This window comes from Phalaenopsis equestris, unplaced genomic scaffold (assembly GCF_001263595.1).
Source record: "Phalaenopsis equestris unplaced genomic scaffold, ASM126359v1 Scaffold000002, whole genome shotgun sequence".
Lineage (NCBI taxonomy): Eukaryota > Viridiplantae > Streptophyta > Magnoliopsida > Asparagales > Orchidaceae > Phalaenopsis > Phalaenopsis equestris.
The window spans coordinates 62,017,558-62,040,351 of NW_018164444.1; the positions used below are offsets into that span (position 1 = coordinate 62,017,558).

At 34.5% G+C, this 22,794-nt stretch overlaps 1 protein-coding gene across 2 annotated transcripts; it reads right to left on the reverse strand.

Moving 5' to 3' along the window:
- Positions 1-147: 147 nt before the first annotated feature.
- On the reverse strand, positions 148-20,957 carry LOC110021887 (la-related protein 6B). Of its 2 annotated transcripts, none has more exons than XM_020720603.1 (10): positions 20,303-20,957; positions 7,020-7,101; positions 5,788-5,882; positions 5,552-5,623; positions 5,386-5,465; positions 5,210-5,306; positions 1,345-1,392; positions 1,174-1,242; positions 811-942; positions 148-646 (listed from the first exon to the last, which is right to left on the reverse strand). In XM_020720603.1, exons 1-10 carry the CDS (start codon positions 20,777-20,779, stop codon positions 338-340), a joined length of 1,461 nt encoding a protein of 486 aa, XP_020576262.1. In that variant the 5' UTR covers positions 20,780-20,957; the 3' UTR covers positions 148-337. The 2 variants fall into 2 exon arrangements, with proteins under 2 accessions (XP_020576262.1, XP_020576253.1); XM_020720594.1 differs by having other exon boundaries at positions 811-945.
- Positions 20,958-22,794: the final 1,837 nt, after the last annotated feature.

A 22,794-nucleotide genomic window follows, 5' to 3' on the forward strand; every position in this document is an offset into this window, starting at 1 on the left:
TAATAATATATATATATAATTCACAAATGATTAGCCTCCAACAAGCCTACATAATTCAGCACGGTGTAATTATAATTCACCTAGCAGTCTCGGCTTTGGTAAGCTTTATTTTCTGTATCACATAGAAGGAAAACAGAGACCAAAGCATCACAAATATTCCATATTAACTAGTTTATATCACCAACTTTAACATCAAACAAGCCCACCCTCAAGAAAAAAAGAAGGGTCATTAATTCTAGATGAGACCATAATGAGTATGTGCATAAACCTTCTAATATCCACATGAGCTTGATGATAGTACAACATGACATGCCCCTATAACCAGCCACACCAGAATTTAACCAGCCCCAAAGGTGGAGGAAGATGATGCGACTAAACTAGGCTTCCCGCGACCCATTGTGAAACCTCTCGTGCCATGCGGCATTCTAGGTCCAGGTGGTTGTTTGTGGGATGTGGATTGATCGTTATGAATTTGATGATTTGAGGGCGGAGTGCCGATGGGATGGCCGTGGCCGCTGCTGCTGCCGCGTTGATGATTATTGATGATGTTGTGATGTTGCCCGCGCCCGCGACCTCTACCTCTTCCTCGTGGTGCCTTGCTTCGCCTTCCCCCACCTTCTCGCTCGTTGGCAAGTTCTTCTCCTCCCTGTCGAACTCAACTCAATCGCATGGTTAATAATAATGAGGTTTTAATTCTTTTTTTTATTATTATTATTTACATATATTTACTTAAATAACATTTTAAATACATAAGAATTCAATGGTCTGTATGTAGGTGATCGCCCGAGAATTCAAATAAGAGCTACTTACCAAAGATTCAAATGCCGTATCGGTTTGTTGGGATGGATCATCTCCTTGGATGGGTGAATAAGCCTCTTCTTCTTCTCCAGCACCATCAGCGTCATTTCCTGCTTTTCTTCCACGTCCAGAACCATGTTTTGCCTGCTATTTATTCAACTTAGAAATCAAATTTTGGAAAAAAAAAAAAAAAAAAACTGAAAAAAATGGCTAATTTAAAGGATTAATATATGATTATATTCAGCAACAGATATTCTATTGTTTATTGCTGAAAAACTAAATTATGTTATCATAGCTCCGGGTACAATAACTAGAGAGATTTCAAAAGTACCTAAGATAAAAAACTAGAATAATGTTAAATAAAGAATGGTGTACCATGCACTTATTTAATAAACGAAGCCTCAGGCCACTTCTCCAGTTCCTCTCTTTATTAACTTCAGCAACCTGCAGTAGTGTAGAAATTCAATCAATTATACGTGCAGGAAGCAAGGAGAAATATCTATATATATGTATGTATATAAAATGAATTATCAGCTCTAGACTTACAGCACGCTCAGCATCCTCGACTGTTTCATACTCCACAAATGCGTGCAGCTGCAAGTCAAAAATAAAAAATATTACTTTTAACAGTAAGAGATTAAATTATAAACGATAAAATTAATGTTAGGGGCTGACAGGTAAAAATAACTTTTATCGTTACAACTTACATGGAGAAATGAATTTTGCATGAATTAACTGTATAGCTTGATTTTACTCATAATGTAAAGCAAGCATTTCTAAACTTCAACATGTATGTTGTGAAAATGACCCACAAGAATGAAGCAGTATTTGAATATGCATGTAATAGAAGTGGACTTGAATCTATAAGCCTCAGAGGAAACCTAGTGAAATTGTATGAACCACTTCGATAAATGTAATTCCTTATTGTGCAGTCATTTCCAACAAACATCCAAGGAGTTTTGCCCAAACTCCTAATAAGTACCTCAATTTGACCACTAACTTCAAAGCAAAAAGTTGATAAAAATTTGAAGCACGAAGAATACGAAGAATTTTCCAGTTTTCCAAAAAAAAAAAAAAACCAGTGAATCTAAAGTCAAGGTCAAATATATAAAAAAAATGGAAAACTAATACACATCACTTTTTCAGCAAGGAGAACCGCAAAGAATGTCATTAAGTTTATGGTAATGGAGACAGAACTAAGAATGAAAACAGATGAAATCCATCAGTAAATTATTATAGAAATTTCACCCGTTTAATATGACAAGAACTTAGCCAGATGAAAACATATAACTCTATCATATACGGACATCATTATTGTTTGTAACTCACATGATGATTGTCTTATAAAAAAAACCAGCAATCGCTCTAGCATTTTCTTATAAGCATGAAAAAATCATCACCATCATTAGCCTTATCCAAACTATTTAAGCTTATAACTGTTAACCTTTCATCTCTCTACTTTTTTAAATTGTTTTTTTTTTTTTTGGATAGATCCTCGAAACCAACAACTTTGAGAGTATTTGTAGAAGCCACAAGGTCTTCACATACAATGTGGCAAACTGATATGAGCGGGCAACCTTATTATAATATCGATTAAATATCTTACTTTTTTTTCTTCTTATTTCAGTTGGATCATATTTATCCTGGGTTGGCTTAATCAGGTTTAAGTGGAACATTAAATGGTTTAGATTAAATTAATTTGAATTTTAGGAGACTACTAAGATTTATAAGATTTAATAAAGTTTTAATAGGTAATTAACTTTTATATGGAATTTTACTAGTGTGCCATCACACATTTATCTCTACTGGCACACAAACCAATTCTTAAATATTACATATATTATATATATATCATATTATTTTATGAAGACTTATGAATAAATCACTCCAATTGCAGAAAATCTAAAAGTAAATATCCCATTAACTTAAAAAAGTACATTCTCTTAAATTTTTAACAAAAAGGTTATGTTCTGTTTGATGGAGAAAAGATGCCATTTCATTCATTATGTCATAATTCTCTCATGAGCAAGCATAAAAAACGTGTGTAGCTATTTCCTTAAACCCCTCGTGTTTTAATTTGTTTGCACGCATATAGATCTTAAGAATTATGAGTAAAAAATCATGATGTCATGTTACATCATATGGTAAAAGAACATATTATATTTAATTTTATTAAACATTATTGTTGGTACTAGGGGTGTGTAAACAATTAATTTGGATGGATCGGTTCACAAATTAGTCAAATCGAATGAAACCAAAATTCGAAATGACTAAACTCTTGCTAAAACCGGCACAAACCGAACAGAAATGTAAACCAGTTTAATCGGTTTGGTTTGGAGCAAACCAAAATTTAGCATTTGATTTTATTTCAAAATGAAATAATTAAAACTTAACGTTCCATTGCAAAAATAAAAATTTCACTTCTCTTTTATATCTTCTTCGTATCTCTTTAAAATTATAAATTTCAAACTAAAGTAAAATAAATGTCATATGCTCAAAATATTTTCTTTTCAAATGAATTTAATTTTCTATTCCTAATCTTGTTTGCTGTTTCGATTTCTTTGGTTTAATAAAATTAAAACCAAATTGAAAGCTGAAAAACGAATATTCAAAATTTTGAGACAAAAAAGGGAATCATTATTTTAAAACCGAACCAAATCAACCAAATCAGCTAAATTCAGTTCAGTTTTTAGGTTTTGACCAAAGAATGCATGCCCTAGTTGCTACATATAAATGCTTTTTCTATGAAATTGAATTTAAAAAAAAATGAATGCAATGGATAATTATAACAATATGTGATGTAAAAATAATTTTCATTTTTTCTTCAAAAGGACCTAATGATAAAATATGCTAGCGAGGCATATATGGTTCATTAATGAGAAAATGAGGTTGCGAAGGATATAGTAAGAAGCAATTAAGATATTAGGAATAATTTTGACATAAAGGTAAAAATTATAGTAAATTAGCTCAAATATAGTTATAGTATGTTAGAGAACGGTGTAATAGAAAAGGTTAGAAAATTGAAGTGTTATCCTGCTACTTTTAAGGAATTAGGTGGCATACTAGTGCTTTCAGATTTTATTTTTTATTTTTAGTAAACCAATTAAAATCATTTTCTTTTCATTATATTAATGGTCTCGAATGGTCTCGATTTAGGGCAAGAGAACATAAAGTTAAATGAAAGAAAGATAGATTACATTTTCTAAGAAAAATAGTCGGATTAGGGGAGGGGTAGCCAAATGGTGAACAAAAGTGGTGAAAGAGGATGAGGGTTACATTTTCAATTGTAATAAGGTGTGGAGGTTTTTTAAGAAGATTTAAAATTGATTTACTTGAAGAGGAGCAGATTCAGGAATTTGTTAGGACTTAGGTTTCGATTTTAGAAGAACCCAAGGAGGATTATATGTAAGTATTTTTAAATTTAAGGAAGGCAGTTTAATGAAGGGGAGTGGGGAGATTATGAGCGCAACATGTAATGTATTAGATTGAGATGAATGCCTCAAGTTGAGAGGGTTAGTTTGTAGAAAGCTTCCAAGAGGGCTTCATCTAAGATAGAAGGGTTTCAACTAAAGAGAGTATTGGCTTAAAAAGAAAAAGCAACAACCAATTATTTCTGCTATTAAACCAAACCAATTCTGAAGTGTAATATGATTATTTGTAGCCAATAATAAAAAAAAATATTCTTAACATAATAACAATAACAAAAATCAAGCATGCTCAAAACGATAAATAATGATTTGCCCCTAGCTAACTGATAAAATGAAAAACAAGGATAATTAACATAAAAATGACAATAAATAGTGGCAAAAACTATATGATTAAATCCTAAATCATATAAAATGATATAAAATGATAAATAAAACATGACAAAACTGAGCAATGAATCAAAACCGCTGACCGAAAATAAACACTCCCACTACATCAAATAGTATCTAGCATTGCATGCTTGTGGGACTGAAGGATGCGGAATTCTTTCTTTCACCAAGGGGGGTAAGTTACCCTAGATGCATTCTCATGGGCACCATCTATGAAGAGGAAACAAATAGGAATTGGTGCAGCATTAATCTTACCATGTTTGGAGTTAATGCACCTCACATTCACCAAAAGCAAACTCAAAATGTTCTGAATACCCAAGAACCACAGTTTGAATAAAAGTTAAGATATATATGATTGATTTGTTTAGAGCAACATTTTATGAATGTTCAAATTGTATCGGAATAAAACAGTCAAGTAAAATGCCATTCACAATGAATTTAAAGGATGGTAGATTAAATTACAGATTAAATAAACATGTCTATCACGCTTACAGAGTTATTAGGAAGGTTTGCGACACTAGATGCTCAGTCAATGGTGTCTACATATGCATCATAGAAGGCAGCAAGAGAGCGGGGGGTGGGGGGAATATAAGTACCTTATTGCAGAAAAGCATGTCCAATTTTGATGATCTATTGGTTGGGGCAGTGGTACCATTTGGGGTTTGAGGATAACAGGTACGGATTGTCTTCACACTACAAAAGAGTTTGGAATCTTAAAAATAAACAAGTCAACCAAACCTCAGAATTTCTAAGATTTAATTGAATAAATTACCTTCCAGCACAAGAGAAAATCTTCATAAGATTCTGATAAGAATGATCCTCGGGCAGGTTTTCAGCAACCACAATGCGAGACTAGAAAGAAATCAATTTAAATAAGAAATCAGAGTTTCTATTATGTCACATTTTATGATAAAATTATTTAAAAAAAAAAAAACTACTTGTAATTCCTCAACGTCAGCCTCGGTGAAGGGTTGTATGCGCCTAACTTTCTTCCCGTCATCACTGACAACCTGGAAAAATTGTCCCACAATTAGGAAAACATTAGAAGTGCAAGCATCAATGGCAAATGCCACAATAGCTTAGAACTAGTTGTCATACAGGCGGTTTGATAAATTTGAAGCAAAGGTACAATAGGAAAAGCTCCTTAACAAAAAAGACTGAATCGAAATCTTACAAGTTTAGAAGATGTCCTTAGAGCATTAGCAAGCAGAAAATTATTGTGCACCAATGCCTTAATCTTCTTAAAAGAAGCAACAACTGATATTGGAACTGCAAACATGGACTATGTGGTCAGTAGTTCATTGGGAACTAAATGCTCTACTATTTTTTGAAAAAATACGCAGATTTGATATCATAGATAATGGGAATTTACATGGTGGGATAAGCTAGTATGCCAAACAGCACAGAAGCACTGCCCCAACAAGCAATACAGATTACTACGGACAGAAAAATTAAAATCACCATTATCCCAACCGAAGATGAAAATAAAAAAATGAGGGCTTCTTTATATTATCAAACAAAAGAGAACTCAAGTTAAAATCCATGTAAGAATCTAGACATATTTGAATCATGAAAACATAAAATTAAATAAAAAGAGAAACTTCCATGCGCTAGAGCTGGTGATCTGATTCAAACAATACTTCAATATGTAATGACAAACACAAGTTCTGTACAAATGTAGAGATCCAACCTAAAAAATTAGTAATTGCTGCGTCAATGAAACAGAGACAAAGAAACAGTAGCAATCTTGGTAGAACAAGTGAATAATGATGCTATATCATTGGAACATATGATGTACAACTTAATCTAGAAACCAAAACTTTAGCTCAAAAGGCGGCAAATCGTAAAAGAAAGCTTAAAAGTAATTTTGCGAACCAATTTTTTTAAGAAATGAACTTCAGCATTAGAACGATTTGTAACAAAATTATTTCAGTGAAAATATGATTGAGACCTTTTGAGGCAAAGTCGCATAAATGGAAAGCTGGAAAACATTTCCATGTTTGAAAGGCCCTGACAAGCTTCTTTCCATGAAATGGTTCACCCGCGCGGGGTTCAATTCTATTATGTTTAAAACTGACTGCTCATTCCTGTATGTTCTATGACTTGAAAATTTTAATGCAAAAACAAGTTTGGAAAAATATTTGGTGCTGACAGTATTTTTTTCTATTTGTTGTGGCAAAAATATCGCTTAACCAGTAGCCTGTTCTTACATTACAGTTGTTTGATTGATTGAGCGAGAAAGCAATGATACAGAAGCAAAATAGTAGAAAAGCAGAATCTATTCTCTCTTAAAAACGCACCAAGAATTTAAATCTAGTATATGTTATAACCCAGAAATTATTTAAAATAAAAAATATACAATACCAATAAGATTAATGCATAAGAAAAACTGACTGGTTAGCTTACCAAATCCATCTGGATCTTTACTGATGAACCTCATCAAGTGTTCAGTAGTTGCCAGGTTTGCATCGCTAAAATAGTATTCCACCTGCCATTTTTAATGAACGCATTCTTGAAAGGAACAACAATATATGGATCTAAATTAAAGTTTTCATCTCAACCATAAGATATACCAAAATTTTTAACAAAAAGATATGCAAAACTAAGTGGTTGCAAATGGGCAAAGCATAATGATTTTAAAAACTAGGGTGCAATAAAAATCCATCGATCCTTTGGAAAAATGGCTAGCTCCTAATCATTTTAAAAACCTAACATGAGGCAGCCACTTTGACGCCGTACATGATTAGAAACTGAAGATAGTACCAGGCTAATCTGCTATGGGATAAAATGTCTCCAGTTAAAAAAAACACTGTAAAAGATTAAATTTGTCACTCTTTAATCATAATGCAATAAAATTTGGAATTAGAAAAGGTTCTAACCATATAGTTGTGATCGAGAAGAGAAATTGTCGAAACGTTCAACAGGAATGCTGTCAAATTTTGCTAACTAGAGCTACACCAAACAATAAATTAAAAAACTCTTTAACCACTAAAAAATACAATAGGATGACGCACGTATTGGTTAAAAATGACACCAAAAGAGTATTCTTTCTTTTAGTATTGATAAGACACGCATCATCAACCTCACCGTCAAAAAATTACACCCTCGATTACTATGTCCCTCATTTTTGAAAGAGAGAATCCAGCTCGCGATGTGCCTATTTCCCGAGGCATCTTGGAGACTCTACTAGGATTTGGGATTTTCTTCTTCCCTCTCCTTTCTTTACCATTATCCTCTTCTTCTTATTGTCACCTTGCTCATCCCCCACTCCGCTTAGGGGCTTCTACCCCTTTGCGCCCTTTTCCTCTTTTTCTTGTACTCTTCTTGCTTGTTTCTTGTTCCGCGTTGGGGCTTCAACCCCTTTTGAGTTTATGGGCATCTCTTCTTTACCCCCTCCCGTCTTCTAGAAATGGTTCTATCTTTGGTCCCAGGCCTTCTAGGCATCTCTTCTTTACCCCCTCCCGTCTTCTAGAAATGGTTCTATCTTTGGTCCCAGGCCTTCCCTTAACTAGAAAGGGTTGATCTCTTCTCATACTCCTAACCTTATAAACTCTAACTTCTCTTTTATTCCCTACTCTGATGAGAAGAGGTGGAAGATTGTTCAAAGCAGTGGCATCTTGCGTTGGTTGGGTACGTGTTCGACAAGAGGCTTATTACGGCAATCTTAAGCTACTCAAACAATTTGGAAACTAAAAGGTAATGTAGAGCATATTTCTTTAAATGAAGGTTTCTTATTTTCAGTTCATCTGTTTAGAGAGCAAAAAGATGGTTCTTTTGTGAAGTTCCCATCGGGGTGAAATTCCCTAATCTCCCTCTGTTGCTGGTCGAAGAAGGGAATTTCTAAAATCGCAAGTAAAATTTGAATACCTCTAATTATGGATCCTCTTGCTGCCAAAGGCTCACGCCTAAGGTTTGTTGAGTAAAAATTCAAACTAATATTAACTCTGTCTTTCCAGATTCTATTACTATCAATGTTAAGGTACAAGACTTTGTTCAAGAAGTCATTTACGAATGGGAGAATGAGACCTGTAAAATCTATTCTTCTTTTGCTCATGATGGAATCAAAGGGGAGGGACTTCAGTTCATCAAAATTTTTAATTTTTTTTTAACTGTGGACTTATGATTTTAAACCCATTAAAGAGGATTTTTGTGAAGTTCCTATCAGGGTGAAATTCCCTAATCTCCCTCTGTTGCTGGTCGAAGAAGGGAATTTCTATAATCGCAAGTAAAACTGAAATACCTCTAATTATGGATCCTCTTGCTGCCAAAGGCTCACACCTAAGGTTTATTTGAGTAAAAATTCAAACTAATATTAACTCTGCCATTCCAGATTCTATTACTATCAATGTTAAGGTACAAGCCTTTGTTCAAGAAGTTATTTACGAATGGGAGCCTGAGACCGGTAAAGTTTGCTCTTCTTTTGCTCATGATGCATTGTCCTAAATCAATGAATTATAAGTCGCCCTTGTTGGCCCTTTGAGAGGAAGAAAGTTTCATAAGAATAGCAACGGACCTAGAAGAAATTTTAGTAAATCGGTTACTCATAAAAATGTTGCTCCTACTATTCAAGACCATAGCCCCTCCTATTATGCCTCCTCCTGATTTAAACAAGCCAATGAAGACCCCTCTTTTAAGAGGGGAATCTTCTTCTAGTTCAACTTCGGTATTGAGTATGGACATTTGGACTTGAAGGCTTCTTTATATTTACCAAAGTCATGGAAAATACTGAGCTTGCTTCTTTGCTATTCTAAGATTCTGTCATTAATTCTTCAATTAACAAGGCTTGAAATAAGCCTACCTCTATTTTGCCTTCTTTCTCTAAAAGCAAAAAGGGTAGAACCAAAGAAAACTCTTCTTAATTCTTCTTCCTTATTATTTGGTTGTTTCATTATGTTATTACTAAATATAGTGGCTTAGAATGTTAGAGCCTTCATAGTAATCTTAGAATCACTGATTGCAAATATTTTTTAAAGAGCATAATCTTGATCTCATTGTCCTTTGGAAACTAGCCTTTTCCATTCTTGATCCTTATTTTTGTAGTTAGCTCGAGTTATTTCCTAATGAATCCAGTTCAAACAACTTTCTTATGGCTGATAGATGGTGCATTTGGGTTAAATGAAATCCCTCCAAAATCAATTTCAATGCCTTTGATATTTAAGCTCAATATATCCATGGTAGTATTATTTTTTCTTCATCTGTCAAGTTCTTGGTTACTTTTGCTTATGCTGAAAACAATCCTATTAAAAGGAAAGAGTTATGAATTGTTGCTTTATCTGAGAGGATACTCGAGTTCCTTAGATTATTTTGGAAAATTTTAATTGTATTAGAAACACTAAAGAAAATTGGGTGGTCATTTATCTAGTAAACTTATTGATTTTAATGATTGCATTTGCATCACGGGTCTCTTTGATCATCCAAACATTGGATTATCATATAGATGGTACAATAAAAAATTTTATTTCCCCATCAGATGTTTATTAGACAGTCCTTTGAAATGCGCATTGTATGGCTACCTTTCATTCAGCTTTCTCAAAAATTTTAGAGTATCTTACCTTTGGTCACTCTCCTATTACTCAATTACTTTAGTTCTGTTCATAAGATTTCTTTACAAAAACTACTAAAATTTCATCAAAATTTCAATGCTTTAATTGAATCTACAAGGAGGTATTTTTCTAATAAAGATCTTATATTTTCCCATTTCCAATAAGCTCAAAGCTATTATATCTGCCATAAGAAGTAGACGATAGTGCTCTTTGAATAATATTTTTAGAAGTATCATCGCGCAAAATAATATCTCATCAAGTTCCAAAATATTTTTAGGGATATAGTTTTTAGTACAACATATCTTATCAGTTGAATGCTTAGCCATATAATTGACTTCAAAACATCACTTTATGTTTTGATGGATGGTTACTTATTCACACATTTGGGCTCTCACCTATTATAACACTTAAATTTTTAGGTGTATCCTTCATTCACATTCATTCCCTAACTCGAACCAAACATGATCCTAAGTCTATCAAGTGTATTTTTCTTAGTTATATCTCCAACAAAAAAGGGTATCGGTGTTACTTGTTACCAAAAAATACTATGACTCCACTGATAACACATTTTTTGAAAAGTAAATCTTAATATCCCAAATCTGATGTTTAGGGGGAGAGTGCAAATGACCATCAATTTTAGGATGCACATGATGACACCTGCTCAACAAACCCACCTACTCTTCCTACTCTTCCACTCGACTCTCCTACTCATGTTGAGAATATCTAATCAACCCAACACGAAGTCCATAATAAAAAGCTTAGCTTCGAGTGCACAACAGAAGCAAAAAAAAAAAACATTAAGCAGGTGGAAGGGAGCTTGGAAAGATAAAATTGCTTCAACTGAAACCTAAATCAACATTTATTTGAAATTTTAGGTTTTTCTAGTACTCATGACTTGAGCGCTTTCTCTTCTGGTGTTGATGACAAGAAAAATAGTACTAAATACCCAATTCAGGAGTATGTTGCTTATAAAAGACTATCTTCAACCTATAAAGTGTTTATATCTAACATCGATAGTGTGTGGATTCCTAAATTCATTCATGAAACTTAGAAAATCTAAAATAAAAGAAAGCAATGTAAAAAGAGATTTGAGCACTAGAACATAATGTCATATGAGCTCCTCCTAAACTTCCTCAGAAAAAAAACTTAGATGCAAATGGGCGTTCAATATCAAATACAAAGCTGATGAGATTGTTGAGAGATTCAAAATCAGCATAGTTGCTAAGGGTTTCACACAAAGCTATGGAATTGACAATCAGGAAACCTTCGTACTGGTTGTCAAACTGAATACTATCAGAGTTCTTTTAGAAACAGTCAACAAGAAATGGGAACTGCATCAACTTGGCATAAAAAAATACCTTCTTGAATGGGGATATGGAAGAAATATATATGAATATACCACTAAGACTTGAGAATGATTCCAACAAATACCTAATATGCAAACTCGGAAAGTCTTTCTATAGACTTAACATTGAAGAATGATGTGGAGTATTTGATTACAACAATTATTGAGAAGGTGTAACATTGAAGAATGATGTGGAGTACTTCCTGGAAGTTTTCTTGTTAGCTTTGAAGGCTGGTATCTCTTATTTTTCACTATTTTTTTATTAGGTGGATCAATTTGCAAATGATCATGATAGTAGAAGATTTTATTCTCTATTTCTGTGACTTACTGTATTTTGTTTTGTTTTAATCAATCAATTTTTTTATTGATTGGTTTGTTTTTCGACGGATCTTCATGATGTGTTGTGTTTTGTAATTTTTTTTTATGAGTAAATTTGGGCGAGGCCTTCATTCATTGAGAAAAAACACATTGGGAAGACCTACAACTTCTACATAATCTTCAATCATATGAACAAAACGAGTTTGTTACAAAGTACTTGTTTAGAAAGTAGATTGAGGCAAGTTCCAGAAGTGATTCTAAATGGCATGAGCTTCAGCGGTGAGAGTTTCACATGAGTAAATTTCTTGTGAACCACTGATATAGGGCCTTTAAATAGAGTGTAAAGATTGACGAAGGGATTGAGAGTGTTTTATGTTATGGATGAGAAGGGCAAAACATGAAATAAGGGATTTTAAAGGGGTTGACAGGGCAGCACTGTTTTGAACATGTAAAAGGAGGGCAACCGAAGAATGTGTAGAAGGTACACAAATGTCAAGGATAATCCATCACCTATCCTGAACAAGCTAACAACATCTCTTGAAGAAAACCAAATAACATAAAATCCAACCAAATGTCTAATGACAAGTTTTAAGAAAGGAATTTATACTAAAGACACCAAAAGAGCCCTAATATTAGTCTAAAGAAGGAAAATGAGATCCCCAATGGGACTGGTTACAACTGGTTCTACTCTAGTCAATTCTACTTGAGATGGGAGTTATGCCCACATAACAAAATTTTTATATTGTTCAGAACTTGGGATAAATTAGTACTTAAATTTGTTGGTAATCACATAGTTTAATATCTTAATCAATAAATAATGCATGTTTATATTTACTTAATAATTTACAATAAATTAGAAAAAAAGTCTTAAAATTAAAATTTATTAACAAGACTAACTTATGTGCAATTATAATGATTAATAAATTAATTACAAAAATGTATATTATAGATCACAAAAATTTATTATCCTAATCATTAATTATCATAACTAATCAGCAAATATGATATCCTAGTTATTACTTCATATATACATAATTAGATCAACTACTTTAACTAACTAATGTACATTCATTAAAAACTAATTCGCCCAATATATCTCCAAGTTTGCTAGATAATCTAGTAATTATCCATTTTGTGATTAATAATATAATTTATTATTTCAATCATTAACTGACAAATTGTCTCATATTTATATAATATCTTAAATCTTAATCAACTCCTCATTGAATAGCATTTTAGTTAATTAAATAAAAGGCCTAATTAAGCTTCAAGTACTTTAATTTAATATATGCATATTAGCAAAAAATTTATTAAAAGACCAGATTAATCCTTGCTAAATAAAACTATGATTATTTAACGTAATTTGCAATTATTGAATACTTCAGTATTGAAAGTAATCTATTATCTTCTTTAAAGAGGGTGGCAATTAAGGGATCCTACACTTGGCAAAAATCTAGAATTGGCAAGGACTCTCCGCAATTGATCTACCACCTTGATGCCCCAACATAGCAAGATATTGTCTGGCAACAATTGAAACAAGTGCTGCTTGATGCGGGAGCTACCTGCTATAATACAACACACTGTTTCCACGATATGCTATAGTCCCGCTACTAGGGAGGTTTTCGTTTTCATGTCAGGATCAAACCATACTAGGTTTTTTTGATGTGTAGGCCCTCCTGAGCCACTTCACGATATGCTACACTTATTATATATTTATTTTTCTGATGTTTTGAATTTAGTTTTTAGTGCGCTTTATATTAGAACAGCCACTGCGTCTCTTCTTCCCTTTAAGGGCTGTATCCTAAGGTTCCAGATGATTCTTCGACTGTATCATAGTCTCTAGGTGGTGATTATCTTCCCTATCCCTTTCCGCATCCCTCTCGCTTTGCTACCACGCATTTCTCCTCGCTGCAGCAGCTCCAAAAGCACTCCTTTTGTTGTTCTTCCTACAGTTTCTCGCCGTCCAACCATCCTCCATGCAGTCGCAACCCAGTACAGTCCTCCTTGCTATCTTGCATTCCCACGCCACTACCATCGTCATTCTTGCTAGTTGCCGCCGCTCGGAAATAGCCAATCATAGCCGCCGTCCGACTAGCTGTTTCTCTCATTCCATCCTGCTGCCATCAACCAAAATCTCCCAACTGACTTCTTTTGTACAGACCTGGGGAAACCGTTGTTATGTTGTTTTTTCTTGCCAACAGTTTTTTCCACTCCCATGGCACCTTCCAAACCCTCACCGGCCACTACCACCACCTCTGGATTCACTCTCATTAAGTGCTTGTGTTACGTACTCATATGATTTCTGATGTCTTGATGGTTGATATTTCCTCTGCCAGTTGGTTGTTTGTAAGTTCATATTATGGAGCATTGGATTTCTGATGTCGTGATGGTTAGTTCATATTTCCTTAAGGGTGACAAATTTAATACAAATTAAGAGTGCGTTTGGGAGAGCTTATTTGCAGCGGTGGCGTTTTCAAAACGCCACATTCAGTTTGGAAATCCCATTTCAAGAGCTTTTTACAGAACTCCGTTTTTATTTTTCTATTAAACGCTGATCGCGAGTAGGATCCCGCGATCCGCATTTCATATGTTCAAAAAACACGACTTGCCCCTCTCGTGCTCTTGTTCCTCCTCTGCCCTAATTTCGCACGTCGCTCTCGTCGCTCCTCTCTTCTCCCTCACCGATCGAGCACAGATAAACAACATTTTTTTTTCTTCTCCTACACTGTGTTGCCGCTCCTCTGCATTGCTCGTCGCTCCTCTCTTTCCCCTCAACAATCGAGCACAGGTAAATAGCAATTTTTTTCTTCTCCCGCACTGTGCTGCCGCTCCTCTCTTCTCCCTCACCGATTGAGCACAGGTAAACAACGATTTTTTTTTCTCTCCCGCACTGTGATGCCGCTCCTTTGCTCTTGTTTCGTTGCCATAGCACTTGCTTTGATTTTCAAGAAATGCGAACGAGTTTCTTGGTTTTCAGTTGATGGATCGGTTTTAACACGATTTTTACACCTAAATTTATATATCTTACACCTATATTTTATATGAAAATGTCGTGGAAGTTGCCTGGCTGGCTGGCTCCCGCATCACCAATGGCTTTATAATAGTAAATATCAAACTTTGGATGCTAGAAATGTAAACACATAAGAATTTTGTGATTTCTATGTAAATAATCCATATAATGTGATGACATGAATATTTTTTTAAGTGCTATTACAATAATGCACAATTGCATTAAGGGTCCGTTTGAGACAGCTTATTTGGTGTGGTGGCGTTTTGAAAACACACATGACATATTTGGGTAAAGTTTATGCGTTTTCAAAAGGAAAACGCTGAAAAACAGCGTTCTCACACTGTAGCTATCTAGGTGCAGTGGCAACTTTCTGGTGCGGTTTGGCTTTTCCAAAAAAAAAAAAAATTGTAATAGCCACCGCACCTAGCTTATCAGCATATTATCCAATAAGCTGCAGCTGCCCCAAACATACACTAAGAAGTTTGGTAAATTTGTAAAAAGTTCTGCAAATCAATTGTTTACAAAACGCACAAACCAAACTGCTGCAACTTATCCAGTACAGGGGCAGATTGGTCATTTTTCCAGAATCAGCTGTTCTCTAAACACACAAATCAAACAGACAGACAGCTTATCCGAATCAGCTGCTTATCACCAGATTATCAGGATAAGCAGCTTAACAAACTCTTAGTAGGGGCATTGGATTTCTTTTGTGTTATTGCTACCATAGGATTTTGTTTCTTACTATCTTTTATCGTTGTAAACTCATACGATAGAGACATATTCTAGCCAAATAATTACAATGAAATGCTCCATAAGTCTTCTCTATTTCTTTTCCATTTCGCCTATTCATCAAAATGAAATACACCATAATTCTTCTCTATTTACTTTCTATTTCTCACTTTCGTTCATGGTAACATATAACCATTTTCAGTCTAAGTTAGGGTTACCAATTACAAGAGGGCACCAAAGGAGTCTATCAAATGAAAGAAGATACGAACTTCCTCCACATGATCGAGCCAGAGTTTCATTCCGAGAGTCTCCATGGAGCGCTCACCGCAACAAATTACTTCCTACAAACCAATTTGAAAGAACAACTTTCAATTGTTGTGCTTGGTCCGAATGATAATCCGAGGAAGAAAAAAAAATAGATATCTAAATGGTATCATTCATAGACCCAAAGTGACATTTCACCAAAAATTCATTCATGATGTCTTGTTTAATAAATTCTATGGAATAATATATTGGACACCGATGCTCAACCAATAATTTAGGAGAAAGTTAACATCGTCATGGTGTACTCCAACCATAAAATTACTCTCAATTGTGTCAATTATGATATCATGCTTGTGATCTCAAATAAGGAAATACGAATGTTATTGACTATTTTAGCACTCATAAAGATTTAGCAAGAACTAGTTATCTTTAAATAAAATGACTCATGCGGGAAGCGTGTAGGTAAAAACATCAACTTAGGAAAAAAACAAGAAGATACCACTTTCAACAAGTCTCAATTCATCCACTACCAAAAAATGAGCAAGTATTTGCAAAAAATTTGAAGAGAAGATAACAAGAAAATATATGCTTGAAGGAGCCACAACTAATCACACAACTCTTGTCATTAGAAGTGTGGAACAAAAACTAGTATAAGATTCAAGATACGAAAGAAAATGCAATATTTGGTGTCATGTTTCTTAAAAGAAAATCATTTTAGAAAAACAAATTGACAACTTCATGACAGGCCAACAAATTAGAGTAACTTTGGGAACCAACACAAAGACACTCATGCCTATCAAACTAAAAGCAAGGAAGTAAAATGGAGAACAAAAAAAAACTAAGAAACAAGAGAACTATCTTTGAGCTAAGAACAAATAAATTTTCTCTAAAAATTACTCACCCTTGAGTCTTGAGAAACCGCGTCTCATCCTTGTTAGAACTAAAATGTATTATTCTAATTGCTCTTAATTGTGTTAAATAAGACATGAATCTCAAATATTTGACTCAGAAGCTTCTTTAAGCTATACTCCTCCTGGTAATCTTTAAGTTAAAATTGTTGAAGGTTTTATATCCCCTATTATTGTGATAGGGTTAATTATGATTAACTCAAAACTTTGTCCCTATTACTGTGAAAGGAACAATTAGAATTAACTAAAAATTTGGTTAAAGGTCGGTTGAAGACAATTTTCTCACTATCCTGCCTTTTAGACTATCATCACATCTAGGTTTGGTTGTTATTTTCTAGATTCTTTTTGTGATAAAAAGCTATTTTTCTCAAACAGATCAACTAAAATGTGTGTTGTAAACAAACTACTGTTCAATTTTTTAGAAAAAAAAAATATTCATAATACAGACATTTGCTTTCAAAAAAATACTTTTCATATAACACTTTTATAACCACTTTTACAAATAACTGAGCTGCCTCAAACAAACCCTATATTAGAGTTTACATGTTCCAAACTTGTCTAAAAATCTTTTACCTTAAAGAAAACAAAAGATTGTTTTTTTTTTTTCAATAAAGCAAGAGATTGCTCATGCAAATTTATAATTTCATCAAAATTTTGTGAATTTTGAAACAAGAGATCAAAGAGGAGGATTGGAAGTGCTAATGAAATCTAAATCATATAAATCCAACAAACGATTTACCATTGTTACCTTGTACATGGTAATATTTGGGTCCTTGAACATCTGCAAACCTTAACTCAAAAAGATGGTCAAGCACCTTTATTGATCATTATACCCACGTGTTAATTATAATTACTAAAAGAGAAATTTGATGTTAAACAAAGTTTCAAAAAGTTTCACGAGATGGTTAAAGCCCAATATTCCACAAAAATTCAAAGAGTTCACTTTGATAGAGATACAAAATATTTTAACCAAACCCTTGGCAGTTATTTTAATTAGGGGTATCATTTTGTAGAAGTCTTGTCCCATTAGTCCTTACCAAAATAGTATAGCCAAATAAAAAAATTGACATCTAGTAAAGATGATTAGACCTATCATGTTCAACACTAATACCACAAAATATTATAAAGGGCATGCAATTCTCGCTATTTGTTACCTCATAAATCATTTACCTAATGCACTTCCGTTCAAAACTCCAATGTGTTTTCCAGATACTTTCTAAACACGCACAATTTCAAGTCTTCTATGATTTTTGTGTGTACTGCCATTGTACACACACATGAACCGAATACAAATAAAGTTGAGCCCCAAACTTACAAATGTATCTTAGTCATGGGCTAACCTGAAAGTGATACAAAGGCTAATCCCCTAAGAAAATAAAGCATTCATATCCATGGAGTCACCATTTATGGGAATAACCTCTTTAGAAAAATTCCCTTAGGGTCAGAATCTCACCAACCCATTACTAACACCAATTTATAGACCAACTGATATTGCAGTTAATGAAATTCCTATTCACTCGCCTCTTCAACACCCTCTCAGACTCTATGCATATATCTGCATTTGCCTCTCTCTCTCTCTCTCTCTCTCACTCACTCACTCAGTAAAAATGCCATTCTTGTGAGATGTAAATAAGTATTCATTATGAAATATCGATCTAATTGTTCTAATGAAAGAAATAAAACATGAATTGTTGCAAAAAGATATACACAAACATATAGGATCGATTATGTTAGAGCTTTTGCTATTGTGATGAACCTTATCGAGGCCTTCTATCAACATGAATAGGGAACTTTACCAACTAGATGTTAAGCATACTTTTCAAAATGATGAATTAAATGAAGAAGTCTATGTGGATCCTCATTTTGGGGTCAAAGAATCTCAGAAGATTGGTAGTCTGAAATTTTTTTTGAAAAAATCTATTTATAGGCTTAAACAATCACCTTCACCTGATTCAAAAAATTTACAAAAATTGTAACTCGTTAAGGATTCAACAAACCGAATCCGATCATTCCTTATTTTACAAACAAAAAGATGGAGATTCTACCATTATGATCGAGTATGTAGATGAGATCATCATTATAGTGGATCCATATTTGGAGAGAAATACCTTACGAGAAAAACTAGCAGAAAATTTTGAAATTAAATATTTTGGCCATCTCAAGTACTTCCTCAAAATGGAAGTATGAGGTGATCTTGTAAACTGGAGAAGCAAAAAATAAAATGTCATGGCAAGGAGTAGTGTAAAAGCAGAACTCAAATCATTGGCTACCGCGACCATTTAATTGATTTAGCCCAAACTACTCTATGTAGAAATTCGAGTAACTATTAAGTCTTGTATGATACTCTATTTTGATATTAAAGCAACAATCTCTACAGCGCACAAATCTGTACATCATGATAAAACTGAATATGAGGATACCAATCAACACTACATTAAAAAGAAATTCAGAAAAGGGATCTATGTGTTTGGTATGTTCCATCCTTGGATCAAACTATTGATGTCCTGACCAAGAGATTGGCTAGACCGAAATGAGAAATTAATAAATATGGTTGGTTTGTTGGACGTTAACAAAACCAACTTGGGAGAGTGTTAAATAATTCACTATTGCAAATAATTTATTTTTTTCATGAACATGGCAACAAGTAAGAGATCCTTCATAGGGCATAAATCTAGAATTGGCAAGGAAGCTTCAACAATTAATCTACCACCGTAATGACATCCCGACTTGGAAAGATATGGTGCAGCAACAATTGAAGCATGCGTTGTTGCTGGGGCACTTCCCTTGGATAGGTGACATTGCGTTCACCCCGCCATAGATCAACTCCTTGAGGCCAACTAGTTCGGGAGTAATTCAGTAAATAGCTTTGTATGTCATTTGTGTAATTGCCGCCTTAAGATATTATTTGTATATTTTTTTCAAAATAAACCCTATAAAAAGAGCCATATTCTAGCCAAATAAACACAATGGAGTATTCCACAATTCTTTTCCTGCTTTTTAACTTTCTATTTATTCTCTTCTTTCAGTCATCCTTACCCTTACATTAATACTTGATTAGACTAAATGGTCCCTAAATAATCCTTTTATTAGCTTAATATTATTTCACTAACATTATAAACAAAAGGAAAAAAAAGTGGTGACGGCAAACTATGACAACTGGACCCGCTTCTCAACTTGACGAAGGAGTTTCGAAAACATGACTTCCACCAATGTCCTACCAAACAAAACTTGAGTCGCTTCCCAAAGTGAGTTCCAAGCACTTCAGGACACATATTGAAACAAACTGGTCCTCAGTAGGACAGGCAATATTCATTTTCACACATATAAACATATTTAAACAAGCAGTGAAATCCATGGCAAATAGCATAAAAAATGCTTGCTGCTATAATACCACCTACTAAATTATCAAAAGAAATTTCCACATGGAATCCGGTCACCAAACCCATCAAATGGCATTCGAGGAACCAAGTTGAACGCATAGAGACCGCTTAATTTGCCCTCTAAACTGCAAGCACATAATAAGACAAGAAATAAGCTCCAGCAATCGATAAAAGAATCGAAAACCGATTAACCTGCTTCGTGATCTTCTGCACGACATCTTCGGATAAACCGTCCCTAACAGGAGAAGCGGAATCGGAATCGGCAGGCGGCTGCACAGGCTCGTGATCGCCAAACCCTCCACCTCCCCCAAGCGCGCCCCCGTAGTACTCAAACACCCCGCTCGGAGGCCCCGGCGGGATGAATTGCGGGCTCACCGTGGGCGGAGGCGGGGGCGGCGGATGGAAGACGTGGATCACAGGTGACGGGGGAGGCGGGTGATGATGGATCTTTACAACCCGGGGATGTCCGCCCGCCGGTGCCGGCGAAGGGGCTCGAGGAACGAACTCCGGGGCGCTGGCGTTGAGACGACTGAAAGAACCGCTTCGGGAAATGGGTGGATCGGTGCTGGTGTTTCCTACCTCAACCTGTGATCGATCGCAGGAGGGGGAGGTAGCCGATTCCTCATCGGTGATATCAAGGGATTTATCCGTGGCCTCTAGTTGCGCCATCGCTGGTAATCGCGCTTACAGAGTTTACAGGGAATTTTCCTTCGAGCAAAAGACCCGCAAGGTCGGAGAATGGTGGAGAGGATATTCTCGGAAAATTGGGGCACGGGGGAGGAGGGTATTTATAGTCGAACCGGCCCAATCGCTCACCGGCTTTCAAAATTCGCTTGAAATGGCGTAGACCATCCACAAACATGATGAAAGATAAGTTCAGTGGCTTAAATATCGGAGCTGAGGTTATTTCTGTAAATTTATAAATTTTAACCATATATTTTATAATTTATTATTTATTTGTTAAACAAATAGTTTAATAGTTATGTTTATAAATGTTAGATGGTAGAGTATGGGATAATTTGTGATGGATGTTAATTTTTTTGTTCTTATAAAATTATATGATTATTTTTTGAGAAATTCTTTTTATTAAATTGTTGAATTCGAGATTATTAGTGACTTACACTCAAGGAATAGAACGTAAATAAGGAGAGAAAACAAATAGATAGAGAGAATGAATGGTAAAAGTGATGTCCTCTCTTGATTAGATACTTGCCTGTACTTATAGAGGGTTTAATGCAATTATGTTATTGCATTTTTGTCTGTCATCTATAAATGAAATATAATGAGATATTTCTGATATTTTACATGTATGGGTTTGTTGTCTGGTCACCTTCTGGCTCGGTCGGCTAAGCTTAGTTGCCTTCGGGTCAACGAAGTCTGCTCGGTCAGCTAAGCTTAGTTGCCTTCGGGGCAACGAAGTCTGCTCGGTCAGCTAAGCTTAGTTGCTATAGTTTGATGGTTTATTCTTTCTGGTTGACTATCTTCGATCCTTGATGAGGAACTTGAGGAACTAGATCTTCCATTGGACTGACTTTATTGTGGGTAGATAATTGCATCGAGTCGGCTTTCTTGTAGCAATTCACTCAGATGTTCTTTTATCCCTTTTTTTGGTTGGATGACTTGTGTTTGGATTGTTCGATTGTCTTCCTACTCACCTCATGACTCAATCATTTTTGCCACAGTTGGCCTAGCTTGTTTGGTCAGGCAGTCCCCACTATCTCCTAGTAGTGGGTCTCGTTCATCATACTTTTCCCTTCATGGGTCGTTAGATCTCCTTAAGATGAATGCAGAGACATTTTTTATGTGCATATATTTACCTACATAGCACTCAAATCTTTAATATTACATCAAAATATTGCTCACCCATTTTAAAAGTGAAATACACATTTTCATACATAAGTATATTACACCAAAGTGTTATAGATGTAATTATGAAAGATTAGAGGTTAGATATGTAAATGCATAATAATTGTGTGGTATGATTGTAAATTACTCTAAATAAATAATTTATTTTTGTCGCATTAAAAATAGAAACTCTTATAGATAATTTTGCTCATGATACTTGAGTTAGACCTTTCGCTCTTTCTTGAACATAACACCTCCCTTTTTGTCGGCTTTCCTTCTTCTTTGGAGTTTGAATCATCCTTAAACTATGATTCTAAATCTTATGCCCCTCATTCTCTTCTTATTTTTATACATATTTTCGCCTTTGCATGTTAAGGACTTCATTGTTGAAGGTTTGCTTAATCCTTTATAAAATACATATGAGTTAAACTGGATCTCTCGTAATGATCTTAACGGCTGTGCCAAAGCTTGAGGAATTGCTCTAGTTGGAAATCATAGTCCACAAAGTTGTTGTACACTTCCTTATTACAACAAAATCTCTTATGTTCTTCACTAGAATTTGTGTCAATGTATTCTCTTCTTTGCATGATAATGGTTTTATTAACATTTACATGGAAATCATTGTCCACAAAGTTGTTTATAACTAGAAGTCTTAGACGTCCCTAAAATAATTTTTTATCTGTGAATCAAGCTTTTCTATATACACCAATCAAATTATTCTATTCTTAGGCTCAACAAGAGATAAAAGTAGAACTCAAAACTATAGTTAATGTGTCATTCACCATCATTTTCATGAGCCCGTGTACAAATTCATAACTCTTAACTATCTAACTATTTAA